General features: G+C 55.5%; 2 protein-coding genes across 4 annotated transcripts; both read right to left on the minus strand.

Moving 5' to 3' along the window:
* Nucleotides 1-6,604: 6,604 nt before the first annotated feature.
* On the minus strand, nucleotides 6,605-10,576 carry REEP4 (receptor accessory protein 4). 3 transcript variants are annotated; one of them, XM_088838014.1, is made up of 8 exons: nucleotides 10,071-10,576; nucleotides 9,228-9,300; nucleotides 8,772-8,848; nucleotides 8,561-8,681; nucleotides 8,031-8,144; nucleotides 7,490-7,654; nucleotides 7,179-7,339; nucleotides 6,605-7,087 (listed from the first exon to the last, which is right to left on the minus strand). In XM_088838014.1, the coding sequence occupies exons 1-8, from the start codon at nucleotides 10,100-10,102 to the stop codon at nucleotides 6,781-6,783; spliced, it is 1,050 nt and encodes a 349-aa protein (XP_088694140.1). In that variant the 5' UTR covers nucleotides 10,103-10,576; the 3' UTR covers nucleotides 6,605-6,780. The 3 variants fall into 3 exon arrangements, with proteins under 3 accessions (XP_088694140.1, XP_088694141.1, XP_055283147.1); XM_055427172.2 differs by having other exon boundaries at nucleotides 6,886-7,091; nucleotides 7,185-7,339; nucleotides 7,490-7,625; XM_088838015.1 differs by lacking the exon at nucleotides 7,179-7,339 and having other exon boundaries at nucleotides 6,605-7,091; nucleotides 7,490-7,625.
* A 3,821-nt stretch (nucleotides 10,577-14,397) lies between these two features.
* LGI3 (leucine rich repeat LGI family member 3) lies at nucleotides 14,398-22,127 on the minus strand. Its single transcript, XM_055427901.2, has 8 exons — nucleotides 21,752-22,127; nucleotides 20,828-20,899; nucleotides 19,963-20,034; nucleotides 19,571-19,642; nucleotides 19,395-19,466; nucleotides 18,207-18,376; nucleotides 17,910-18,074; nucleotides 14,398-17,025 (listed from the first exon to the last, which is right to left on the minus strand). Exons 1-8 carry the CDS (start codon nucleotides 21,955-21,957, stop codon nucleotides 16,208-16,210), a joined length of 1,647 nt encoding a protein of 548 aa, XP_055283876.1. The 5' UTR covers nucleotides 21,958-22,127; the 3' UTR covers nucleotides 14,398-16,207.
* Between the last annotated feature and the right edge of the window lie 5,710 nt (nucleotides 22,128-27,837).

A 27,837-nucleotide genomic window follows, 5' to 3' on the forward strand; every position in this document is an offset into this window, starting at 1 on the left:
AGGCGGGCAGCACCCCCACTATAGGTGCCAAGCCCGGGAACTGGAGCAAAGGGCGGGAGGGGCCGGACCAGGCCACCGATGGGGCGGGGTGCCCCCAGGGGTGCCAGGGCAGGGCGGCTGGGAGGGGTCAGTGCCAGAGCTGGCAGGGGCAGTCGAGTTCTCACGGGTCAGTGATGGGCGCTCTGACCCACGCCAGCCACCCTGTGCCTGCTGGACCACTGGCACCTGGTCGTCTCCAGCTCTGGCACACGGGCACACTCGCTGGCCCCACTGTGCCCAGCCTGGTTCTCATCTGGCCAAGCTGCTGTCCACCGTTCCAGACCTAAGCCCCCTTCCAAGGCGGTGTCCTGCACTAGCCGTGCTAGAAGGGTCTAGACTCTGTTCTGTTCTTGGTCTAAGGGTCCCGGTTTCACTAATTGCCCAGAGAAGAAGTGGGACCAGATGCCCTCCCACCCTGTGCTCTGGGGGTCAGCCCCTGGCCTGGGATCCCAGTGTCTCCAGGCCCAGCCCTGGAGAGGAGCCCATGGGAGTGGCTCCTGGGAGGGAGCAGAGAGGAGGAGAGGAAATGGGAACGCAAGGCACCCTCCACCCGAGGAAGCATCCCAGCTCCTCTGCGGGGGTGGTTCCAGAGCACAGACACAAACAGACAGATTCAAACACACACAGACAGATTCAGACACACACAGAAACCCACACGCCCAACGGGCGCTTCCCTTCCCCTGGGGCACCCACCACCCACCCCGCACAACTCCCCTGCCTCCTTGTGGAAGCCGTCCTTGGCCTGCCTTTACCCAGCCTGGGACATGGGCAGTGCCACCCCAGCCACCCCCATTCCATCGAAGGGATGAGTTCACGGATGTGGCCAGCCTTGTCCCGGGTCACCGTACCATTCCTGGAGAAGGGCGCCATGAAAGGCCTGAAGGGAGCCTTCCTCGAGAGGCCAGAGGGGAGGCAGGGACCCTTGGACCAGCTGAGAAGAGGAGGGGTCCTGAGGAGAGGAGGCTTGAAGGGGTCAGCACCGGGCATGACTTAGGTCATGTTGGCATAGATTCTCCGGCCTTTTGCCTCCCCCCAGAGGCTGGCTCTGTAGCAGGGCAGGCTGGCAGGGGTTGTTTACATGACTGAGTTGTTAACACTCCCTTCCTCCCCTGGCTCCCCTGAGGGGTGGCCTGGACCTGAGTGTGCCCGGGGAAGTGATCATGGAGGGTCTAACCCAGATTGCAGTCCCGAGGCCCCTGAGCCCCATCCTCCCATTCCTAGGCTGGTTCCGGGATGAGGATGGGGGCTGGGGTGTGCCCGTGGTCCCCCATTTGTGTCCTCTGGCAGCTGAAGCTTGTGGGAGAGTCCAGGGGGAGATTCCTGCAGCTTGAGGCCTAGAAGAGGCTGGGCAGGCCAGGGTGGGAGTCTGGGCTGTCCGGGGCCCCAAGGGCCGGTCACTATCATGCCCCAAGGGGATGGGGACTGTCCCAGGGGGATGGAACAGACACCCATCCCACCCCATTTGCCAGTCTCTCAGGTCACCGGACTAGACCAGGACTCTCAGCACAGGCTCCTAAAAAATGCCCAGGGGGTCGTGGTGGGGGGGAGGCGGGGCGGGGAGAAGGAGCCCCTTTCCACCCCCACCAATTTTCCATCCTGCTCCACAGCCCATGCCACAGGCCCAGAGCCCTTGTAGCCGGCTGTTCTGTGCCTGAGGACAGAGCAGGTCTGAGGAGACACACAAAGACACAAACACAGAAGGAAAGCCACGCAACGTGGGGACACAACGCCGGCTCCGGCTCCGTGGACAAAGGCAAGCTGACCAACACCCTCCCCCCCACGCGCAGGCCACTCGGGCCGCGGCGACCCCTGGAGAGCACTTACACACACACACACACACACACACACACACACACTGAGACACACGTTCCCGCTGACACGCGCAGCAGCACTCACAAGCCAGCTGACCTCATGCTGTCCCCAGAGCCCCTTACCTGGGCAAGCACAAGTGCCCCTCGGGCGGAGCAGCCCCCTGCCCAGGGCAGGGCAGCAGGCGGGGGTGGGGGAAGGAGCCCCGGAGAGTCAGGCCAAGCTGCCACTAATCCGGGCGGGGAGGGGGGGGCACCCACGTCAGAGCGGGGACTGCCGGGTGGAGGGCATCTCAGGACATCCCCTCCCACACACGCGGCCGTCTGGGCACCTAGCCCTGCTTCCCCAGCCCCTCCATCCTTCAGACAGCTGAGGCCGGCCTCCCCCCACACACCCCCCACCCTTGTGGCAACGCCTGGGGCGGGGGCAGGGGGGAGGGGGAATACCGGGGAGATTTCTCCCAGGACACTGGGGGAGGGGCGGAGGAAGGGAAGTGTGGAGATGCTTTGGGAGTCAGGAGGAAGCTCTGCGGCCGAGGCCCCCTCCCTTCTGACCCCCCCACCCACCCACATCTCTACCTATTTCCTCTTCTACCTTCCCAATACCCCTCCCCCCACCTTCCCTCCCCTGCAGCCTAGCCGCCCCTTCGAGAGAGCCACCTCATGCTGCCCCAGACTCACTCAGGACCTTCTGCCTAGCAACCCAGCTCTGGTCCCCCACCCTGGGATTTCCCCAGCAGGGCATCATCCTCTTGCCCAGGCTTCTGCCCCTACCCAGCTACGGGGCATCCCTGATACTGGGCGGGGTTGGGGGGTGGTGGGGACAAGGGATGAGTGCCTGAGGGTTGTCTCCTCAACCCTCTCAAGGGTGGGGCCGTGTCAGCCAGGACTCCCCAACTCAGCCTGGGCCCGGGCTGTGTTGAAACAAGAGGCTAACCACGCTGCCGCCGCCCAGAGTAGCACTGCAAAATGCAACAGTGAGGCCAGGGCACCCGGAGGACAGAGGCAGGGGAGGGGACCAGGATCCGGAGGGGCCGAAGAGGCAGGGAGAGTGAGGAGCTGCCCGAAAGGCCCGAGGGACTGGGGGGGGGGCGCTGCAGGGAGGAGGGAGCAGGGAGACCTGAGGATGAAGGACCACCTGCACGCGGGAACTTGGAAACGTCGGGGGGCATCCCTCAGAAGCAGGCAAGGTGGACGGGGAGGGAGGCCAGAGGGAGCTCAAGCCAAGCAGGGCTGGTACCTGGGCCAAGCAGAGGTGTGTGCTTCCAAGGGGACTGGCCTAGGCTCTTTATCTCCCTACCGATGCCCACGGCGGCGGCGGAACCTGGCCCATCTGTGCTCCAGGCCAGTTGGAACTCTGCCAGCTCTGATTCTGCCTGGGGAGGCAGTGGGCACACTGGTGGGGAATGGGGAGGGGAGTGTGGGCGGGCCAGGGCACAGCCCAACCTTGCCCCAGGGGCCAGGCCAGAGAGGTGGCAGGTTGGGCCAGGAACCCCTCGCCGAGGGGGAGGGCGCGGGCAGGTGTCTCAATGCTCCTCAGAGGGAGCCAGGCTGCATCCAGTGCTGCAGTCTGGGTATCACAAGTGCCGGTCCAGAGCTTGGATGTCTCCTTGCCCCTTCCCCTCTGGCTCCAGGAGGTCTTGGACCCCATACACCTGCAGCAGACATTCACCAGACATGTATTACAGAGCCTCGGGCATTTTCAAGGCTCTGTGATAGGCACCCAGGAGATTCATGATACAAAAATGATCATACAAGGTCATCCCCGGCGTCAAGGAGCTTCTGCTCCCTTGATGCGTGTTCCTTTACCAGCAAACATTTGCTGAAGCCTCTTAGGTGTCAGGCCCTATGCTGGGTTCTATGGATGAAGACTGGGGCCAGGCATGTTAACAGACTAATAAGGTGCTTCTGGTCCCAGGCTGGGAAAGTCAGGGGAATGTCACAGAGTGGGCGATGCTGAGCTCAGAAATGAGAGAACAAGTACTTCACCATGAACCACGATATGTCACCTGCTCTAGCCACTATTTGCTCCAGGCCAGGATACAAAAGTAAGATGCAGATCTGTTCATTATGAAGCAACAGTGCAGTATGGGAGGTGGTCTGGATGAGCAATCAACCCCAAGGGGGCATGGGGAAAACTCACAGAGGGCTTCCTGGAGGAGGTGATGTTTGAGTAAATTTCAAAGGGTAAATAGGAATAGGACAGAGCACGGGGGGTGGGGGTGGAGAGGTGGACAGGAAAAGAGCCTGGAGTCATGAATCCAGATTGATAAGGTGAGGAGCAAGAAGCTATTGGCATCTAGATGGGCAGGAAGCAGAGGGGGCGATGAGCACGCAAGCACAGCCCAGAACAGGGTGAACTGGCCACAGATCAGGAGCTTTACAAGAGGTTAGAAGGCAATGGCAACCCACTCCAGTACTCTTGCCTGGAGAATCCCATGGACAGAGGAGCCTGGTAGGCTACAGTCCATGGGGTTGCTAAGAGCTGGACATGACTGAGCGACTGCACTTTCACTTTTCACTTTCATGCATTGGAGAAGGAAATGGCAACCCACTCCAGTGTTCTTGTCTGGAGAATCCCAGGGACAGAGGAGCCTGTTGGGTTGCCATCTATGGGGTCGCACAGAGTTGGACACAACTGACGTGACTTAGCAGCAGCAGCAGAGTCAAGGAAGGCTTTTAGGTGACATCTGATCATGAAGAAATGCTGTGACAGCCTGGAAGGAAGACTGTAGGAAGCACAGGAGATTCATACTGCGGAGCAAAGGCCTACAGGCTGATGCTGGAATGAAAGAGATGCTTCCGGAGACAGAAATAGGAGCAGCGGGGGCAGCCAGGCTAATGGGAAGGCTGGGACTAAGGTGGCCATCAGGGACCATCTCTAATTCAGCCCCGGGGCCCTAGTGACCCTGCCACTCACTGTAAGTTACCATCCGAGGAATGAGGGCAGGCGAAGCCCCACAGCTCCCAGGAAAGCTCCCTTACTGGCACACACTGTCAGCCTCCTGCAGCTGCTCCCTGCTTTGAGTTTTTATTTCATTTTGCCCATTTATCACATGCGCCTCTGTTTTGTTCTTTCGGTACAGGGGTGTGGATCCGGACATTCCACCCCTACCAAAGCAACCTCTGGCCAGACTTGCCTCAGGAGACAGTGCTGTGACCCCAGGGGCAGCACAATCGTGGAAAATTGCTTAATTTCTCAAAGTCTCATCTTTCCGTCTGTAAAATGGCTATAACTCCCACCTGACAGTCTTGTCAGGAGGATTTAAGGAAATCACCTCTTTACAGTGCACAGGGTCAAGGACACAATCACTGTTTCATCTCTGCTAGTTTCCTTCCCCTTTTCTCCCTGGCAAGAAACTTTCTCGTTTACTCTAGCTCTGCACAGTGGCTAAGCATCCTGACTCTGGAGTCAGACTACCTGGTTTCCAAGCCCAACTCTGCCACTTACTAGTTGTGTGACCTCAGGCAAATAACTTGCCCTCTCGGTCCCTGTTTTCCTTTTTGTGAAATGGAGATTATAGTAAGTGCTTTGTAAAGATTGTTGTGAGGAATAAATTTATACACGTTGGGGGCTCAGAGCAGCCCCTGCTGGGGCAGCCACAGTCTAGATGGTAGCTATCACTAGACTTTGCACCTCAAGTTTCTTGAAACATGCCTAGTACCTGGCAGATGCTCAATAAAGATTTTTTGAATGAATAAATGAAGAGATAAGGCAACCCCATGATGCAAGGGAACACCAAGATAGGAAATCACTGAACACCAATCTGTGAGGAGCTAAGCCACCCAGCAGATTAAGTACCTCTCCTGAATAAACCCGGATAATCCCCACACCAAGAGTTAATCCACACTCCTCAGGTCACCCTGGGTGACTACCCCATATCCCCTTTTCCCACCTGACACTCCCCCATCTCTTGACTTAATCAAAGGTGGGAAAGGACAGCAGGCATATGGGTGGGAGAGGGGAGCAGCCCTGGGACACTACAATAAGACCAGGGCAGGAGAGGGCAGGGCTGGGCACTGGCTGCCCCAGGGATTAAAGGATGAAGTGGAGCCAGCAGACAGCCTGGGTCTCAGAAGAAATTCGAGGATGGGGCAAGCTGAGGACCAATGACCACAAGCAGCAGGGAGGGCCTTGGGAGGCCGGGCCAGTGTTCTTGTATCATCCCTCCAGCCAGCCAGCGGCCAGGCCCCTGCAGGGGCAAGGCTCTGCTCAGCCTCCAAGCCCCGCCCTCCTTGACCTGGAAGCTGAGGGCAAACCAGACTCTGGCAGCTGCTGCCCTCTCGTGGCCACTCCGTAGAGGTGCAATGCTCCGACCGTCAACCTGAGGGTTTGCAGACCTCGACACCCCCGGAGGTGCCCAGAGGCCTGGCAGGCCCTTGGAAGAAATCGGCCTCCCCAGGCCTAATCTGCGCATAGCTCAAGCTAATCCCCTGTGAGATTATCGTGCTACCTGAGGTCCCTCCACACCTTCACTCCCACTGGTTTCTACTTCCCATGAAGGCCTGCTTCCATCTCCTCTTGACTGCTTTCTTAGACTGTCCCCTCCCAGGGCTGTCCCCCGACTCTCCCATCTCTGAGGCCCCCAGGAGCTTTCCACGACAGTATTTGCACATCACAGCTATCTGTCAATGGCCATCTGGCCCTCCTGTAGTCTCAGGCCTTTCAGCGCTGGTCCTAGGCCCCGACTGGCCTGTGGCAGGCTGGTTAATAATGTGTGCTGTGAGGACAAGGACTGCAAAGCAGAGGAGATGCAGCACTTTTATGAATTTATTTATCAAAACTTCCACAAACCCAGCCTCATTCACCAACACAAACCGTACAATCAGCACCGACCCCCCCCCAACCCCATACACACACACAGGCCTTGGAGCAGGCTGTCAAGTACTTTGAAGGACAGGAAGGAAGGAACACAGCTGGGTGCTTTGGGTTTCATTTTCCAGGGGCCTGGGGAGGGCTCTGGTCCCACACCTGGGAAGGTAGAGGGGCGAAGGCAATAAATAGAACCGTAAGCCCAGCCTGCTTTGGTACATCGTGGGTGCAGCCCTGCATGTGGCCAGGAACCGTCAGCAAGAGCCAGGAGGGCCAGGAGGGCTGCTGGTACGGCCAGAGGTCCCTCGGAGGGGCCCCAGCGCCCCGCAGGGCAGGAGGTAAGACCCGGCCTGGCTCCGCAGACCCTAGCTGTCCATGTCTGAGGGTGCAGTCTTTTTCCTTGTCCGAACCTTCAGGGAGCGCGAGGTGCCCTGTTGGGGGAGAGAAGGCAGGCACATTGTGAAAGGTCAGGGCTGCGGCGGCTAAAGGACAGCCCCCTCCCTCGTGCCTGCCTCACCACCAACCTCCCGGGCCAGAGGCTTCCTCTTGACCACACGCAGGCTCTGGCTGCGGCCCAGGGGCTTCTCTCGGGGCCGGGCTGGTGGCTGGGGGACCACTTCTGTGTCAGACCAACACTCATTGTCGGTATCGCTGTCTCGCAGGCGTCCTGCCCGGTACCCTGCGAAGGAAAAGGAGCCGGGATGCAAAGCTAGGCATTGACACAGTCTGAGGGCCGGGGGCCAGCTGAGCCAGGCTTTCCTCCGGCCCCAGGAGAGGAAGTCATTCCTCTCTCTGCGGGGCACAGTTTCGGGTCCCTCTGCCCACTCACCGATAGGTGGCCTGCGGCAAGGTACCTGGTCCTCCAGGTAGAGGGGATCCTGGTAAGTGGGGGCGGGGCCATCAGGGATGGTGCGCAGGTCCTGCATGGAGAAGCTCCGCAGCCTCCCGGCCAGTGCACCCTGACTCTGCAAGGAAGCAGGAGCTGCTGTACCACCTGATGGAGGGGGCAGGGCTTTGGGCAGAAGGGTTCTCAGGCAGGGGAGCTGCCCAGGGAAATCAAGGCTGACCTGCGAGCAATCCCTGGGGCACAGGCCCAAAGGCAACATGGCAACCCTTCTAGCCCTGGGGGGGGGGCGCCAACAGCAAGCTTGGGCCCAGAGACAAGGAACAGCAGCTCACAGTCAGTGTTAGAGCCAGGGAAGTCTGAACTTCAGCTCCATGCTCCCGCCAACACCCCCACCTGTCACCTCTCACCCCGGCTCCCTGGCATGCACAGCTGCTATCCCTTGGCTCCCTGACTGAGAGCTGGACCCGCCCAAAGGGCCCTGGGGACGGGGGTAGGGTTGTTGGAAGGCTGGGGCCCAGGGCACCTTGGTGGCAGCCTGCACAGCAGCAGAGGCGGCAATGTTGAGGCCCCGCTTCCCAAAGCTGAGCACTGTCTCGTAGCTGCGCTCCTTGGCTTGCACAATGTAGGTGTCGATTTCCTGCAGACGATATGTTGGGGAGGAAAGCTCAGGCGGACCGCCCGGGTCACTCCTGTATGGACCCAGAGAAACCACTGGGAGTCACGCCTCCTGGTCCACCCCATCCACACAGCAAAGGGCTCCCCACCCACTCACCCACTCCTCCACCTCAATGATCCACCACGCTCCAGGCTCCCCACACCATCCCCATACCAGCTTCCAGCTGGTGTTTTACACCCTTCAAAGATCATTCACCTAGTAACCGTTTGATTAGTCCAGAAGAGGAAGAACACAAGGCTCTGTCAAGGTCCCACAGTTCAACAGCAGCAGGACTGGGATTAGAGCCCAGATGTCCCCCAGTGTCTGAAGCCCCAAATCCAGGGCTCCTCCCCTCGCACCCACCCCTACGCTGCCCACCCTGCCTCCCCCTGGGGTACCTTCTCATGGCGAGACAAGGATGGGTGGACAAACTTTCGGTAAAGCATGCTGGCCCCCCTGGTGTAGGGCGAAAGCAGCCACAGCACAAACGCCATCTTGATCTCGTAGTAGAAAGGGAACCTGTGAGAGCAGAGGGGCAAGGTCCACCAGGGAGCCAGGCCAGGGAGAGCCAGTGCCTCCTTTCAGCCCACAGAACCCTGGTGCCCGTACCAGGAAATAAAGATGTCCGTGAAGGTCTCCACCGCCATAAAGAGTGCAAAGACGATCCAGTACATCATCCATCGGACCTGGATAGGGTGGGGCAGGGGGAAAGGTCAGAAGCCAGAAGCTGAACCGGCACTACCAACTCCCCTGTCCCGGGCTGACCCAGTCCAAAGATTCCAGAAAGCCCTTCCCACTGCATTCCCCTGGCACTTGGCGGGCCTTACAGAATTGCCTCTGAGAAACTGCCACTCATTCCTGTACCCACCCTCAATCAGCTTCACCCACAAGATCTTACAAAGAACCCCAACAACCCACCCTCCATCCACGCCCATGCTGCTTCAAGATGTACCACCAGATTATACCCCTGAAAAAGAGGGAGGCCAGCTTGGACCCCACACACCTCGCCAAATCCTACCACACCCCCCACCTGAGCTGAGCCCTTCTGCCCACCCCCACACTCACATATTCACGAATGTTCTTGGTCTTCACAGCCTTGTAGGAAGCATAAGCTGGGTACAGCATCCCAAACACCAGCCTGAAGAGCAGCCCCCAAAGCAGAGGAGAAGTGTGAGGGGCATCATTCCCCACCCCCCTGCCAGGTGGCCGCCTCCCCCCCACCCAGGTTCAAGGCGGCAGTGCCTGCCCTGTTCTTCCCGCTTGGCTTGCACAACCTGCACCTGAGTCAGTGCCCTGGAGGCCACCTCCCTACCCTGCTGTTTACAAACACCCCAAGCCTGCTCAGGCCTGCAAAAGTGGCCCATGGGTGCATGATGCAGGGAGGGCACAAGGTGGGTGGGAAGCAGGCTTCAGAGCCATGAGAGCACCAGGCTGATTCCTCCCCTGGATGTGCCATCAGGCTCAAGGCCACCAGATCCGGCAGTGCCAGGTTGCAGACAGATATTTCAGCCAGGTGCTGGAGTACCGAAAGGTGACGAGCAGGACTGAGTGGGGAGGCTGAGGCCAGGATGGTGAGTCACGTGAATGACTTCTCAGTTGGGAAGCGCCCACAACATGCCACATCTTGTGTCTGCCAAGGGGCTGCTGGCTGCCCTGTGGTCTTCTGTCTCCCACGCACCTGCCTGCAGTGTGTGTCTGGCTGCAAGGGGTTTCTCCTGGCCGTCAGCCAAGTAGGCTTGAGGGTGGGGGTACCAGCACGCGCCCCCGCCCGCAATGCCTTGTGCAGGTCCACAAATCCGTTAACCCTTGCAGTGAATGTTGGAAGGGGGGGAAAGGTGTGAGGGAGCTCAGAAAGACCCCCTTTCCACCCCAGGGGCGGGTTTGGAGTATTTGACAGGCCACACTCACACCACCAGGCGGCAGATCATCCACGACACCATTCTGCAGCCTCGGGAGCGAAGGGAGATCCCTCCAGGAGGACGACCAAGAGGGACGCTCACGCCACGGTGGAGGTGTAGGAACCACAGGGGCGCTAGGCTTGCCCCTCTGTGGAGGCGGAGCCCGCCGCTCACTGACTCCGCGGTGCGGCGAGCCTGAAGAAAGGGGAGTTGAGCGGGCCGGGGCAGGCAAGACCGCCTCGGGAGCCGGTACCCGCCAGCGCGCTCTTCCGCCCCGCCGCGCCGCTCTGGCAGTTACAGCTCTGACCCGCACTTCCTGCTCCGGAGAACGAAGCGTTCGGCCCTTGCCAGGGGCGCTGCGGGTCCTGGGCCAGGGGTGGCTGGTCGCAGCCCGCGCTCGTGCGGGCCCCCGGGACCTCAGTGCGCCGGGCCACCGGCACCGGCTTCGGGGCGGAGTTTGCAACTCACTTGAAAGTTGCACGGAACTGGGCGCTGCCCAACCCCTGGTCTCCGGCGCGGCGCGCAGGCGCAGAGAGGCCCCGGAGGGGGCGGGGCGAGGTCAGGGAGGCGAGAGGCCTGCCCCTTAAAGTGGCGATGCTCAGCCGGCTCGCGGCTGGGGCCCATAGGTTGGAGTAGCCCTCAGAATGGGAAATTTGGAGGTGGGAAGCGAAAACAAAAAGGTGGGGCCGGGGGAGGAAGAAACGATGGAAATTCGGAGTCTTGACTTTACAGGGCTCTTTACTGGCTCCCGTCTTTTACCTCGTTTTCCCGCCCTCTGTAAGATGGGAATGGGCGTGAGATGGGTGGAGGTCCCGGGTTAGAGGCTTAGTCGAGAACTAAAGGTATGGCTGAGAGCCAGAAAATCTGGCTCTTGCAAGCACTAGGTCAGGAGATGGATAAGCCCTTCAAAGATGCTGAGTTGACCTAGACGGAAAGCGGAGAGGACTTGGAGGAGAGGGAATATGAGGGACTCATCACCCCCATCCCATCTCACCCTGAAGGGTGGGCTGCAGGAGTTGACTTCTCCCACGTCCCTGGGCAGGCAGATTTGAGAGATTCTGGGTGAAGTCCTCGATCCATCTTCCCCCAAAGTTTGAAATTTCACCTATTTTTGTGAGTCAAGAGCACAGATATCCCTGAGAGCTTTAGTATCAAGAATCGCCACTTTGTAGCGAATTTTTGAGCGCAAGGCTTGAACTTTACAAGACCCCCTTTTTACCATTTAGGAAGCAGGCTCAATGGTGGAAAGTAACCTGTTCAAGGGCACCTGATGGTGTTTGATGGTGGACGATAAACAAATGTTTGGCTCAGTCTTCTTTTGAGGGCAGCTTTAAGGGACAGGTAACGGGAAAGCACCTCTAGGAGGAAGGTATGTATCTGGAAGAAGGTGGGAGGCTAAAAGAGAAGACTTGCAACATTGTAACTTATATATTAGTATATATGTCACTCAACTGAGATATATATATATATATATATATATATATATATATATATATATATATATATATGAAAGTGGTAGTCACTCAGTTATGTCCACCTCTTTGTGACCCCGTGGACTGTAGCCACCAGGCTCCTCTGTCCATGGAATTCTCCAGGCAAGAATACTGGAGTGGGTAGCCATTCCCTTCTCCAGGGGATCTTCCTGATCGAGGGATTGAACCCTGGTCTCCCTCATTGCCAACAGATTCTTTACCATCTGAGCCACCAGGGAAACCATATATCTATTTCAATAAAAATTATTTTTGAAAAAACAAAAGAAGGCAATCTTTGCTGCTTCTACAGCTTTGCAGGTGGGGTTACATTCTTTGTATCTCTTCTGCTAGGTGCCCCATTCCTCCTTCTGGACACGGGGAACACATCACCCTCCCCTGATCCAGCACAGCCTCTTCACTGCCTCACAGAACTAAAATGAGGGTGACAGCAGAGCTGCCCAAAGCTGTGGGGGCAGGAAACTTGGGCAGTTATTACTTTTTATTACAGCCATAGTTAACCCTCACCATCTATCAAAAGGACGGAGTAGCTAATGATGGAGACCAGGGAAAGGAGGCTTCTTGGGAATAAATAAACACTCAGTGATTATACAGTCATAATTATGATCATCAGCTTTATTGGTACTACTGAGTGGGAGAGCTTGCAGTGAAACCGGCCCACAGGAGAAACTCCCCCGAGGCCCTGATGCCTCCTTCTCTCTGCCCCCACCTGCTCACACTAGTTGGAGCCCCCACCTAGACTGAAGGAACAAGAACCATCCAGGGCTAAGGTGCAGGCAGGAAGGTCCTGACCACCATGCAACACTGTAACAAAGGTGAAAAATACCCTTGTCTTCTTGGGGTAGAAGAATGTGATTGATCCTCTGGACAGCTCAGGAGGAGCTGGGTGGGGAAGTGCAGAAAAGGGAAGGGACATAGATTTTTCTGGAAGGAAGGCTGCCTGGGCTGACTGTGTGCATGTGAACCTCCAGCAGCCTTCTGTACTTGCTGCAGATCTGCCTCTCCTCCCCTACCCTCGATGCATTCCAGAGTCGCCTGACCTCAGCATCACAGGCCTCACTTTACCCCCATTCACTGGAGAGGAGCTCCCCTGTGCCCACTCTAAGCCAACCCAACTGGGACCATCTCTCAAACGGAGACTCTTGGTCCCAATGACTGTGCTTGGAAAATGTAAGAGACAATATGTCAGAGTTCTGTGGCTGAAAGCAGAGCTCAGCAGGGAGGGGTGTGAGACTGACCCCTGAGGGGGGTTACCCTCCTGGGCTTTGGCAGAGTGAGTGGACTCTGCCTCTCACGCCCTTTGGTCCTGAGCTGTTGACACAGTCACCCGGTTACACTGGGTTGCTAAGCAGTTCTCTGGACATACAGATGACCTGCCCCTGGCAGGGGACCGTGCAGGCATACGTTGGGTTCCATCCCTGCCTTGTGCAAAAAGCTGGGCATTCAGGAGGGGGAGTGTCTTCCATCCCCAGGAGGTGCCCTGGTGGGCGGTGGGGAGCGACAGTCAGAGTGATGTTTATCTTTCTACTGGGTGACAAAATGCCAACATGTCTAGAAAACTCAACCCACTTTCCCTGGCAACCTCTCCCCTGGCACAGGATGAGATCCCATTGGAAAAAGGACAGGCATTCCCAGGACAGTGTGGCTGGGGGACCCGAGAGGTACCTGCTAAGCCAAGAGCGCATGAATGCGGTTTCAGAAGGTGGAAACCGAGACATGTCACCTATGAGGTTCCCTGTTGTGAGACGTGGGCATCTGAGGCTAAAGGTAAGATGTAGGGTACGGGGGTCTGTGAAGATAGTGAAGGACAGGGAAGCCTGGAGTGCTGCAGTCCATGGGGTCGCAAAGAGTCGGACATGATCTAGTGACTAAACAACAACAACAGGGGCTCTGAGACTGAAGATGGGTGGGAATCCTAATCCATAGAATGCAGGTCTCCTCAAAGATCAGCCTTCTCCCTGCAATTAAACAGTCTTCTGTGAGACACTTGGGTATCTCAAAGAGTCCTACAACCAACAAAGTCTTAACTTTGTGCCAGACACACGATTCTAAGGGTCATACATATAACATTGTTGTTCAGTAGCTCAATTGTGTCCGACTCTTTGCGACCCCATAGACTGCAGCATGCCAGGCTTCTCTGTCCTTCACTATCTCCCAGAGTTTGCTCAAACTCATGTCCATTGAGTCACTGATGCAATCTAACCATCTCATCCTCTGCCGCTCCCTTCTCCTTTTGCCTTTGATCTTTCCCAGCATCAGGGTCTTTTCGAATGAGTTTACTCTTCACATCAGGTAGCCAAAGTATTGGAGCTTCAGCATCAGTCCTTTCAATGATTATTCAGGTTTGATTTCCCTTAGGATTGACTGGTTTGATCTCCTTGCTGTCCAAGGGACTCTCAAGAGTCTTCTCCAGCACCACAATTAGAAAGCATCAATTCTTTGTTGCTTAACTTTCTTTATGGTCCAACTCTCACATTGGTACAAGACTACTGGAAAAACCATCATTTTGACTATATGGACCTTTGTCGGCAAAGTGATGGCTCTGCTTTTTAATATGCTGTCTAGGTTTGTCATAGCTTTCCTTCCAAAGAACAAGCATCTTTTAATTTCATGGCTGGAGTCACCATCCACAGTGATTTTGGAGCCCAAGAAAATAAAATCTTTCACTGTTTCCATACATACATCAACATATTAGAAATCTAATGCATTCAAATCTCACACTAACCCTGTCAGGTAGGTAGCATGGTTAACCACATTTTTTAGATGAGGAAACTGAGATTCAGATAGGTGAAGAAACATGCTTGAGACCTCCCAGCTAGTAAGTGGTACAATCAGGATCGGGCAAAGTAGGTTTTATTATCTACTTTACAGAAAGAGATGCTCAGCTCAGGGGAAATCAGTCCACTTGCTTGAAATCTCACACCAGGTCCAAGGGTGGCAGCCATGATGCATGTTTGTCCAGCAGAGGGGGATGGAGAGGAGGCCAACCACTGAGCTTGTCCTTAGCCCTATTGGTTTGACTTGACCTGACCGAGGGACAGACTCTGATCTCAGTGGGTCCCAAGACTGTGATCTCCAGGAACACTTGGCCGTGAGTCAGCCCCAGGTGATGGAGACAAGTCACACTTGCCCAGTACCTGAGTGTCATCAGTGTGAACTCCTGATCCCAGCACTAGCTGACCTTGGGATGCTTACTCCTTCCTTAGAGGTAGGGGAGCAGGGAGGAAGGGGGTCTGACATCTGATGCTGGTCCCCTCCAAGCATCAGGGACAGAAAACACAGCTTTGTTCTTAAGGAAATAGGAGCTGCCGATCATCGCTATTGGATACCTGAGAGCCGGTCAGTGGGGTGGGATTTTTATTTGAAGCAAGTGAATCAGATCATTGCCCCCAAGTGCCTCTAGGCATCTTGCTACCTGGGGGCCCTCACACTATCTGAGCACAGGGAAGAGCCTCCCCACCCTGCGCCTCCCCCACCAGCTCTTCATCTCAGAGCCTTCTATTCCCAATGTACAGCAGAGGGCAGCAGAAGCTTGGCTGTCAGGGGCCGCTTCCTCAGGACCCTCCCTCCCTCCTTGCTATGAGACTCAGCTCTTGGGGTGTGTCTATGTAGTAAAGAGGGGTGCCAGGGCCCCCAGGGTGCTCTCCACTCCTGGCACCTGCCCAGATACCGCAGTTGCTTGGCAAGCCCTTGGACACACCCAAAGGAGCCCACGCAGCACAGGATCCATGTCCCAAAGGTAGGGCTGAACCCAGAGGGTGGTCAGAGGCAGGGGCAGCTACAGGAAAGAAAAGCAGAAGGCCTTTACCTGGGTGGTCTCCTGTCCCCCCAGTGAACCAGATTCAGGGTGAGAGAAGGAAACTCCAGTGAGAACAGGGACAGCGCTGGGAAGAAGTCAGGGTCGGCGGCTATTGTTATTGCTTTGGGCAGAGGGACTTTGCCCCCCAGGAAGTCCGGCTGGTACCCAGAGGCTGGTACCACCATTCCCATCACTATCAGCCATGGGGTGAGCACACCAGGGGGTGACTGGAGGAGGACCGGTACTATGTGCCCCTCCAGGAAGAGAGGCAAGGTCACGGAGGAGACCTCCTTCACGAAGCACTGAAGCTGTACATGTGCACACGGAGACAGATGTGTGTGCATGTCACCAAAGTAGCGTGTCCATGTCCACACGTGCCTGCGGAGGGCGCGTGGCATGGAGAGTGCACCCGGCGGTGTGAAGGATGTGGCCATGGGCTGCGATGCGGAACATGAGTGGGTAAGTAGACACCCGGAGCACCGACAGGAAAGACCAGAGGGCCAGAAGGATAAGCCGAAGAACAGGAGGGGGCAGTTCAGCCTCTCTCCCTCCCTCCCAGGACCCCTCCCCAGGCCAGAGCATGTGGAAGGCAGCAGAGCCAGGGCGGGGTGAACAGGCATCCGTATGGGGGAGGGCACTGGGCGCTGCATATACATGTCTTCATGCTGATTCCAGTGAAGATTAAGGGGCATCCCTGGGCTATAGTTCATGGTGCGGCCCATGCTCACTGGGGTGCGTACACGTGCGTGCACGTGTGTGGATGGGCTGTGTCTTCCCACAAGCACATATGTGGCTTACCTGGAGGCTCCCACCCAGCTTCCGGCATTGCCCGAGGAACCCCGAGGCCCCTGCACCCCCCTAGGCACTGAGGTCCACCACCACGTGTCGGTATACCAGTGTCTGTCCCTTGAAGCTGGGCGCCAGGAGCAGCTGGGCATCCCCAGCCGGCATGTAGCAGAAAGCCCGGGGGGCCTGCACTGCCAACTCTTGGAACCGTACAAACTTCTGCCTCCCCTCATCCCACTGGTAGATCTGTGTGAAGGAGAAGTCGCTGCCTAGTGCCAGGTAGCGGCGGCCGCCCACCAGGAAGGGCTGCAGGGCCAGCGAGCCCCGGGAGGGCAGGGCCTGCACCTCAGAGAAGCGGGCACCCTCCCAGCGCAGGATCTTGGAGTCCCCGATGTAACGGCTGAGGCACAGGTAGCTATCGCGGCCCGCACGGAAGTGTTTCACTGCCTGGGCATCGGGCACCTGGGTCACCTCGCCCTGAGCCACAAACTGCTTCTGGGTGCGACTCCACTGATAGATGACGGGAGCCTGCGAACTGCTGGACACGATCAGGCGCGGCTTTCCCTCACCATCCACGAATTCCAGGTCAGTGTCACGGTGCCAGGGGTGCAGGGCCTGGTGGGAGTAGAAGCCGTTCTGGTGCCAGCGGTAGAGGCTGGTGGCACCCGCCTTGGAGCTGTCGGCCACAGCGAAGTACCAGTCGCCGTCGATGCGGAAGGCCTCAAGGTCGTTGGGCTTGCGCACGCGCTGAGGGTCAATGTCCTGCAGCTTGGTGAAGCGCGTGGTGTTAGGGTCCCAGTGGTAAATGTAAGAGCCCCCAAACAGCTGGGCCACCACCACGTACAGCTGGCTGTCCACCACCATCGGCTTGCAGTGCACTGCAGAGGGTGCTGCAGGTGGAGGGGAGTGGTGTTAGGGGGCCCCACGCCACACCCTCAGAAAAGAGTCGGGCCCCTCGGACTAAGGCTCTCTGCTACAGTATTCTCTCCCTGCTGAATGTCCATCGTGTGCTCAATGCTTTCTCATAGTCTCATAGCTAAGAATCCATCTTACCATCACCCTCCCTTTGCCTTTGACCCCAGAGTTCCAATATAAGCTTACACTGAGCACAAAATAGGTGTTGCTAGAGATTGACCAACTGAATAACCATCATGTCAGTTTATTGTGTACAAAGACTCAGTGGTAAAGAATCATCTGGCAGTGCAGGAGACACAGGTTCTATCCCTAATCCAGGAAGATCCCACAGGCTTCGGAGCAACTAACCCAGTGCACCACAGCTATTAAGCCTGTGCTCTAGAGCCTGGGAGCTGCAACTCCTGAGCCTACCTGTGCTGAGCCCATCCGTGCCACAGCTGCTAAAGCCTGCATGCTCTAGAGCCTGTGCTCCACAGTAAGGGAAGCCACTGCAATGAGAAGCCCATGCAGCAACGAAGACCCAGCACAGCCAAAATTAAAATAAATAAATAATATATGTATATATATGATTCAGCTTAGGCATCCCCTCTACCAGGAAACCTTCCCTGATTGCCCAGGGTAGGCCTCTCCTTTGGCACCCAGAGCATTGTGGTCATATCTTCCTCCTAGCACCTATGTATTATGTGGATGTTATCTGTGTATGTATCAAATCCCCGCCCCCAACCAAAGACTAGAAAAGTTCATCTTGTGGGCAGAGACTCGGTCTCATCTATCCTTCCACCTGTAGGAACTCAAGGAAGAGGAACAACAGAGCCCACCCCACCCTCAGGGCCACCACAGCCAGGCCAGGCCTAGGTACCTGGGATTCTATCATAGTCTCGAAGCTGCCTTTCAACGTAGTCCCACTTGAGGATGGTGCAAGCGCTGGCTCCTGGCTGGGCCAGAGCCAAATAGAGATCGCTGGAGTAGAGGAAGGGCTCGGCTGACACTGCTGGGAAGGACAGCGTCTGGTACAGCACAAAATCTGCAGGGATGAGGGGTTAGGGGTTAGGGTTAGGTTAGGGAGAAGGGTAAGGGCTACTCGACTGGCAAGGCAGGGCACCGGGAGCATCCCAGGGGAGACCCAGCCTGATGCCCAAGGTGGGGCATCTGCTACCTGTGGTGATGCAGTCGAACTCACGCAGCGGTAGATCCTGCACCTTGTGCTCCTGGAAGCGGGGTGGGCTGGCGCAGTAGATGGGCGCCACCGTGGTGTTGGTGTGTGCCAGCCACTCCACCAGCCATTTCACCTTGCAGTCACAATTGAGCGAGTTGCCCCGCAGGTCCCTGGATCATGAGGGTGATGGAGGAGGCACAGAGAGGGGCAGGCTCTCAGCTGCTCTGCCCACCCAGGCCCTCTAGGTTGTATTGGCAAGGCTGCTGCTGGTTGCTCATGTGGCATCTTTGGGCCGGTTAGAGAAAGGTCCCCCACGGGGTGGGCTCAGCCTCGCAGACACGTGCTTGACCAGGAGAATACAGGCTGAGTTTCAGCCCCTACTTGCCTCCTTGGCCAGGTGCTTTTTCCCACGTATGACCTCCACATCTATCTGTTTCATCCCCGTTCCTCCAAACCTTCCTCAGTCTGGGGCTTTTGTTTTCTTGTAGAAATAATGATCAGTGATTGTGGCTATGCTACTGGACTTTAACACAGATTCAAATCAAACATATGTTTAAAAAGCACATGTTCAAAACGTACACCATAGGAAGGAGGCTCAAGAGGGAGAAGACATAGGTGTACTGATTGGTTTCCCAGGGGCGCTAGTGGCAAAGAAACGTCTGCCGATGCAAAAGACAGAAGAGGTGAGGGTTTGATCCCTGGGTGGGGAAGATACACTGGAGGAGGGCATGGCAACCCACTCCAGCATTCCTGCCTGGAGAATCCTATGGACAGAGGAGCCTGGTGTGCTACAGTTCATAGGGTGGCAAAGAGTCAGACATGACTGAAGCAACTTTGCATGCACAGAGCTGATTCACATTGTTGTACAGCAGAAACCAACACAACTTTTTAAAGAAATTATCCTCCATTTAAAAATAGATTAAAAAATAAAATACTCCCCAAATTGGAAAAAATATACACATCATGTCTTGCATGCATTTTAAGAGGGCCCATAAATGCCTTGAAGAACCTCAACTTGAAAGGTTACCAATCTCTGTATAAATCAACCTAGCCTTCTCCTCCGCCCAAACCTAAACCCTCCCAACCTGTCAAGACCTTATGATCTTCCAATTCTGGCTCCCACACTGCTCCCTCCAGGGCTACGCCCCTCTGTGCCATTGTCAACAAAAGGTAGGACTCAGGCCTTACAAGTCACTCAGGATGTCCAGGGGCCGAAAGATGTCTCTAGGCAGTGTCTGCAGGTTATTGTTGGCCAATGAGCTGAAAGACAGACCTCTGGGTCACCCACCTGAAGGTTATGCCCAAGGCCAAAGGCCACAGGAGACAGGGGGCTTTGGGCCAGTGTATGTGCGTGATGTACTCACAGGTGTGTCAAAGACTTGAGTCCTCGGAAGGTAAACTTGGATAATGCCCAGATGTCATTGTTCTCAATGAAGCTGGAGAAAACAAGAACTTATTTCAGTTGCCATTCAGCATTCCAGACCACTTCCCCCAACCCCAGCTACTTCCCTATGGCCCTCCTAGATTCCAGCCCATGACCCTAAGGCAGGCTTTCATTCTGAATCTGGACATGAAGCCTGTGGTGACAGGCATCCAAGCGGGATGGTTTACGCAGAGGGATGGATGAAATGACCTTTTGCTTGGGCCCTGCAGTCAGAGGATTCAAGGGCTCTCTTCCCACCGCCCCCACTCCAGCCCTCCTTACTCCATCTCTGTTCTCAGCCCTCCTCCCAATTCCCCTTTCCTTCCCACGCACAGGTACTGCAGGTGTGACAGTCCTGTGAAGGCATTGTCTCCAATCAGTGTAAACTTGTTGGAATTGAGTAACCTGCAGAGACAAAGGCGGATTAGCGTTTCCAAGGGCACGCCTGCTGTGCCAGCTCCCAGCCAGTTGCCTCACCCCCAAGCCATGCCTCCCACCCTGGGGACCCTAGCATAGAGTCTGGGAGCAGCCTGGGTGGCAAGTCCAGGCGGGAATCTGCTCTGGTCCCAGAAGCTCCCAGGGCCCCCATTTGCTCCTAGGGCATATCTCTCCTGTCAAGTTGGGTCCTTCCCCACCGTTCTGCCTCCCACCCTCACCCAGCTCACTCTAGTTCCTCTCAGACCAATGGCAAGTTTGAAGATAACCACGTTTATCTTTTCTTCTGACTGGGGATTCAAGCATAAATAGCTCCATTTAGAATTCCAGACCCTCCTGTCTTCCCTCCCTTTCAGCTTCAGGCTCTCTCTTCAAACCCTGATCCTTAGGGTCACTTGTCTCTAAGGTGACCTCTCTCACCTGCACTGTCCACCCTCTGGCTCCAGCCCAAACTACTGCACCCAATTCTTTGGGGTCTCCAGAGGACACAAGTCCATTCTTAACTGGGCCCCATATATCCCCCTTCTTTGCTTTTGCATGCAACCAGGACCTTCCTTCCCCAAACTGCTGCTCTCTGCGCCCCTCTGGACTCTCTACTGCTTCACTGTTTGTGGCTCTCCTTTTGGAGCAAGAGTAAAGGACACCTGCACCTTGACCTCCACAGGCAACTTAGAACCACTCTCCTCTCCCCTCTTCCCAGTCTGAGAGCCTTCCCTTCCCCTGCCCAACCCAACCCTGCCCTTCAGAGAGGCCCTGTCCATACAGGAACTGCAGCAGTGGCAGGTGGGAAAACGCTCCATCCTGGATCTCCGAGAAGGCAGCATTCACCAGCGTCCTGCAGGGGACATCTGAGGGTCAGTAACCAAGGGGAGAATACAGGATTGTGCTGGGATGGCATGAAGTGGACAGGGCAATGTCTTCTGTATACACTCGCCTTGGAAACTCCCCATGTCACCTGGCTCCCCCCCCCCAACCTGAGGCTATCTTTCCCTTCTCACAAGCTCATTATCATCCTCCACTACTGACTCCTGAGCACCGAGGACTTCGGCCAAAAGAAGGTTCCATTACCCATACCTGCTTCATCATCCAAACACCCACAGTGTTATGGGTGCTGTTGAGGGATGGCGCACTGGGATGGGTAGATGGATTAGCATCTTGCCCTCAGGGACCAACCACACAGCCTATCTAGTCCCTGAGGCTGTTTGCTGCAAGTGACAGGCTGGCTGGCCCCGTGCAGAGTGCTGGCGAGACCAGTGGCAGGCGTCCACCCGTGCCAGGGCATGGTAGTGTATCTCCCTTCCTCCCTTCCCCTTCTGCCACCTTCCCCCTCTAAGAGGCCTTCTGTCCTTGGTATGACATCACAGGCAGGGGCCTCCATGCTCATGTAAACAATCCCCTCCCTCCAAGTCCAGCGCCTGCACACAGTAGGTCTCATTAATGCTGATGGTGGTGATGATTCATTCTTGGCCATAAACACTTGCTTTTCCAGCCATGGCTGCTTTCCCCAGCATGACTGCAGAACTCCCAGCCAGGCTGCTGCCTTGAATCTCCAGTTCCTGAGGACCCCTGGACTCCTCCTGGTCCTCACACTCTGTAGAGAGGAAGCAGGAGTTCTCCCCAGAGCAGGGTTTTTACCTTCTTCTTTCCAGCTCCCCCACCCAACCGCACCCCAGTCCAGAGCACTCACAGAGAGATGACCTCGGAGGGTAGGTTCCTGGGCACTGCTTTAGAGTCCACGCAGAAGGCCGTGTCCCTAGTGCAGGAGCAACTCGGGGGGCAGGGGGGCGTCTTGGGGGGTCTCTTGGCGCCGACTTGCAGCATTAGGCAGAGGCCCAGGGTAGACAGCGCCAGCAGCCGGAGCCCCGAGACCCGCCTGGCCTGCAGCCCCGCCATGCTGCCTGCGAGCTCGCGGCCCCCGCCCCACCGCTCCCGGCCACCCCGGGCGGGCGCTCCCGGGCAGCCGCTGTGACAGCGAGGGCCCCCCTGGCTGTCCTCTGCAGAGCTACTCCTCTGATCCTCGGGCGCCGGCGGCCGTCCCCGCCCCTGCTCGCTCCCGACAGCCGAGCACTCTGAGAGATGCAGAGATGCGCGGAGCCCGGGACCGAGCCGAGGGCTGACAGGTTGGGCGGACGCGGACTGCGGCGGGCGGCGGGGGCGCGCAGGGCAGAGCGGGGGAGTCCCCGGGGTGGGGAGGGGAGTAGCCACGGAGAGGAGTGGTTGCGCCCGGGTCGGCCGCTGCGCGCCCTGCAGGCGGTCTCCGGGGCCATCTGCTCACCGGCCTGGCACCCAAAGCGGCTGGGCGCGAGGGCGTGTGTATGTGTGTGTGTGCGCGCGCGCGCGTGCAAGGTCTCCTTGTGCAACCTTCACGCGTGCACACTTGTCTCTGCACGGACATTCCCCGGGGCAGGCATTTCTACGCTTTGGATCTATGTGCCTCTGTGCTTCTATCTTGGCCCTCGGCGGCCTGTAAGCAGAGTTCGTGGTCATGCCATGTGTCATAAGTGACGTGCGTGTATCTGTTCACATCTCCGAAGGCTAGTCAACAGAATGTGCCTTTGTGTCTGTGCGAACCTAAAGGGGAAATATCATTGGAGTTGGAATGGCAATGTGTGAAAATCCAGAACATTCCTCATGAGGCACAGTCTGTGGTCCTGGGTACTGGGAACAGCCTTGGGCATTTCCAGTCCAGCCCTTGGTTTAACAAAGGAGGAAACTAAAGCCCAAATGCAGACGAAAGCAGCCAACCTTGTTATCACATCTACTAGCATGCTGCGTACTCTGTGTACTTAATCGCCTCAACCTTTTGAGGTCTTTGTTATTAATCACCTTTTGCAGATAAGGAAAGTGAGACCTGTAGAACCCGAAAAAGAAAGTGACAGCAGGGATTTAAAACGCACTCTGCCTGACTCCCTGGGCTTCCCTGGTAGCTCAGCTGGTAAAGAATCCGCCTGCAATGCAGGAGACTCTGGTTTGATTCCTGGGCTGGAAAAATCCCCTGGAGAAGCGATAGACTACCCACTCCTGTATTCTTGTCTGGAGAATCCCAAGGACAGAGGAGCCTGGCAAGCTACAGTCCATGGGGTCACAAAGAGTCGGACACGATGAGTGAGAGAGCACACACTACCTGACTCCAGAGTCAACAACTGTTCTACACGAGGGGTTTTCAAAGTCTGGTCCAGGGAGCCCAGGGGTCTGAGGACCTTCCAGGGAGTCTTTGAGGTCAAAACAATTTTCCTAATCATGTTAAGGCATTATTTGCCCTTTTCATTTTCACGCTCTTATGGAAGTACCCTGGAATTTTCCAGAGGTTGCAAGACGTATCTTCTATGAAATTAAAGAAATTTGCAAAAATGTAAAACAATGATGCCCTACTCCATATTTTTTTTGTTTTGTAGTTAATTTCATTACATATTTTATGTTATGTGTGCTACAAAACGTTATTATTCAGTCGTTAAGTCGTGTCTGACTCTTTGCAACCCCATGAAATGCAGCACGCTACGTTTCCCTGTTCTTCACTATCTGCCTGAGTTTGCTCAAACTCATGTCCATTGAGTCAGTAATGCCATCCAAACATCTCATCCTCTGTCACCCCCTTCTCCTCCCGCCCCCAGATTTTCCCAGCAACCCAGGTCTTTTCCAGTGAATCAGCTCTTTGCAATAGGTGGCCAAAGTACTGGAGTTTCAACTTTAGCATCAGTCCTTCCAATGAATATTCAGGGTTATTTTAACTAAATTAATTCATCTGTTTAAATTTCTTAGTAAATGTCAATATGGTAAATATCGATGGCTGTAAGTCACAGAAACAGAAGTGCTTTGGGGTCCTCACTACTTTTAAGTGTTAAGGTTCCTGAAGCCAACAAGTTTGAGAACTGCTGCTCTCTACTACGTCATCTCCCAAGGGTATGTGTGTGGGGGGAGGATGATAATCCCCAGAGCTCACAGGCACAGTCAGGCGAATGGGCTCCCAGTTCAGTGCTCTTCCCATCAGTCCAGAAAGCCAAGATCACTGGGTAGAAGAGGCTTTCCCAGCTGTCCCTAGCCTCTGCCAGACAGGGATTCTCTGGTGTGAGGGTAAGTCCATGTTCTCCCAGCCAGGGGTGCCCCTGCCCTTGGATGCTCACTTGCTACTGCCCGTCCAGCTGCCCGTGCTGCCCTCCCCATGCCAGTGTGTGGGAAGACAAGCAGTGGGGGTGGGGAGGGTGGCCTGGGCAGCTGGGCAACCATCCCCACCCGTCCCTGGCACGGCTGTGCCTGGCACACAAAGGGCAGAGTGAATCTTGTCCTTCCCCTGCAGCTGAGGGGCCAGAAGGAGGAGAAGAGAAGGCACACACAGGAGTGGCTCCCATGGGCTTCTCCATCACCCATGGTTCTCGGAGAGCTTTAACTCAGATACAGACAGAATGGGGGAGTCTGGGTCCTATTCCTAGCCAGTGGAAAGAGGTGCCCTGGGGGGTGAAGTCCATGATGATAATCATGACGATTGAACTTGCACATCGTGATGTCATTGGATCTTTACAACAATTTGGAGAGAGGAGCAAGATAGGCTGTATTAGTCCCCTTTCACAAATGAACATGTGGGTGCATGCGAAGTTACTTCAGGCGTGTCTGACTCTTTGCGACCCCATGGACTGTAACCCGCCAGGCTTCTCTGTCCATGGGATTCTCCAGGCAAGAATACTGGAGTGGATTACCATGCCCTTCTCCAGAGGATCTTCGTGACCCAGGGATCGGACCCGCATCTCTTATGTCTCTGGCATTGGCAGGTGGGTTGTCTACCACCTGGGAAGCCCACAGATGAACACACTAAAGCCAGGAAAGGCAGAATGATTTATTTATGGTCCCAGAGCTGAGCTGATCAGTGAAGCACTAAGTCTTCTACATACTGAGGGAATAAACTACTGACCCCTCATTAGGAGCCCTGTCGTGTTTGGTGACAGTCTCATTATCACTCAATAGAGTTACAGGTTGGCTGCGTGCATGTGCCTGGCCCTATGTGAAGCCTCAGGAAGGCATGATCTCAGGGCTGGTCCCAAGGGCTGGCAGCCTGGTTGGGAAGAAGGGCAACACAAAACACCCACAGAGCTGAAGGGGACAGCAGTGCCTGCTAAGTGGCAGGTGAACGTGCAGGAGGGAAGGGGCGCTGTGGGCTAGGGTGGGAGCACAGAGTGGGTGCCACTGGCTCTTGCCTGGTCTTCTAGGGTGGGTGGTATTCAGAGAGGTGAAGAGGCATTGAAGGTACGCTCTCCAGCAAGGAGAAATGGCCTAAATAAAGGCCCAAAAGTGAAAAGCCTATAGCAGAGGGCTGGGATAGTGGGGGGGGAGGTGAGGTGACAACCCTGCATGCTCAGCTGAAGGTCCCTTGCCCCCTTCTGGAAGGAAGACAAGAATCCCAAGACCTTCCATGTCAGTGCCTGCATGTGAATTTCCCTTATGAAACTTGATAGCACCCTTCCTTCCCCAACTTCCAAAAAGGCAAAAATGAATTAATAAAGAAAGGGATAATAACAAAGTTGTAAGAACCACAGCCTAAGGGCAGCTGGCAGGGGAGACTTTCCTCAGCAGCCAGAGATGCTGGCAAGCTCCAGGCACAGCGCCTGCTCAGAACAAGCCCCACAGCTGGATCATGCCCCACCCACCCCCAGGATGCCCACAGGGACCCCCGAGATGCTTGCATTCTCCTTGGTTCTCCCGCTGGCCCACTGCCCACCTGGCTCAGGTCCAGTATGTGTGAGTCAGCCAATCAATCCCAGTGTTGCCAGGACAACTGGGGCGGGAGTGGGGGCCCTGGGGCCAGCAGGGGTGGGCACAGCAGGCGGGCTGTCTCCTGCATCTGGCACCTGCAGCAGCTGAGGCTGCATACAGTCCCCAGAAGGATGCTTCTCCTCCCTCCTTCTTCCTGGACTCCCATCCCTCTCTCTCCCTCTTCCTAGGACACTTGCTGCTAGAGGCTTAGGCAAATATTTAAAGTGGCAGTTGGGGGTGAGGAGGGTGGTGGGAACAAACACTTCTGTCTCTCTCTCCTTTCCAGAGCTTCTCTTCTGGGACTCTCAGCTCGGATGCCATGCCATTGTGCAACCTGCAGGCTGAAGGCTCTCCAGCTGGAGAGGGGGTCCTTGTGGAGACAAGGGAACCTGCCAGGGCTGGAGAGTTGGGGGCCAGCTCGTGACTGAAGGGCAGGGCCAAGGTGGGAGGGGTCGCCCAGCAAGGGACAGGAATTGGGGTGAAGTGTTGGAGTTCAAGTACAAGGAGAATGGGGTGAGGCCAAGAGAGGAGTGAGGTGTGGGGCTCTGACTTACACTCGAGTTAAAGTTCAGAGGTGAAGGCAATGTAGAGACCACTTGGCCCAGCAAGTGGAGGGAGCTGGAGAGAAAGGAGGCAGTCATTAATTGACATGGTTTAGTACTACAAAGCAACAGAGGTGACTTTGGGGAAAGAGACAGGAAAGGGGTAGAGAGAAGAAGAAGATCCAGAAGTGGTTCAGATCTGGGTAAGAGCATCCTCAGGACAAATGCAGGAACAGAGGATATGAGAAGAAGAGTGTTGAGAGGGTAGGGCGCGAGGCAGCACTAAGCAAGTGGGCTGATTCAAGGACAAGGAGATGGGGACCCACATGAGACACCACCACCAGCCCTGTGAAGCTTGTCTGGCCTGACTGTCAGGTGAGGAACTGCTACCGAAAGCCTCCAGCTTGGGACTTCCCTGGTGGTCCGGTGGCTGAGACTCCACACTCCCCACACAGGGGGCCCAGGTCCAGTCCTTGATCAAGGAGATAGATCCTGCTGCCACAATTATGATAGAAGAGCTCAAGAGCCCAGTACAGCCAAAAAAAAAACCTCTAGCTCGATTTCTGAAAATGGTTTGCTCCTTCTTTGATGCGGAGTACCCACAGAAACATGCAAATCCAGAAGTTCAAATCTTCGTGTTCACTTTAGGAATATTCATGAAATGGCACAGGCTATCAAGGGTATGTATATCCCTAAAGCCACCAAGTATTTGAAGGATGTCACTTTGGAGAAGCAATGTGTGCTGTTCCCTTGTTCCAATTGTGGAGCTGGTTGATGTGCCCAAGCCAAACAGCGGGGCTAAACATAGGGTTGGCAATCCAAAAAACATGCTGAGTTTTGCTGCACATGCTTAAAAATGCATACAGTAATGCTGAACTGAAGGGTTTCAACATGGATTCTCTGGTCAACAAGCCCCCAAGATGCTGCACAGAACTTCACAGAGCTCACAGTCGGATTAACCACTGCGGGACTCCCCCTGCCACACAGAGATGATCCTGACTGGGAAAAGAGCCAGTTATTCCTAAACTTGCACAGGAACTTGTGCTGAAGAGAAAGCTGTCCCAGAAGAAACTGAAGAAGCAAAAATGTATGGTCTGGAAAATAAATTCAGCATAAAATAATTGCAGGGACTTCCCTGTGGTCCAGGGGTTAAGAATCCACCTGCCAATGCAGGGGACACAGAATTCAATCCCTGGTCCGGAAAATCCCACCTGCCCTGGGACAACTAAGCTGGTATGCCACAATTACTGAGAACTCACTCTAGAGGCTGTGCTCCCCAACAAGAGACGTCACCACAAAAGAAGCCTATGCACTACAGCTAGAGAGTAGCCCCTCCTGGCTGCAACTAGAGAAAGCCTATAAGCAGCAGTGAAGACCCTGCACAGCAAAAATAAACAAATAAATAAATAGAACTTAAAAATAAATGCAAAAAAAGGTAAAACCAGGTTAAAAAGAAAAAGCCTTCAGATTTTTTTTTTTGTATTTTTGT

The sequence above is a fragment of the Moschus berezovskii genome, chromosome 7 (assembly GCF_049115385.1).
Source record: "Moschus berezovskii isolate FMDL1 chromosome 7, NW_MosBer_1.0, whole genome shotgun sequence".
In the NCBI taxonomy this organism is placed as follows: Eukaryota; Metazoa; Chordata; class Mammalia; order Artiodactyla; family Moschidae; genus Moschus; species Moschus berezovskii.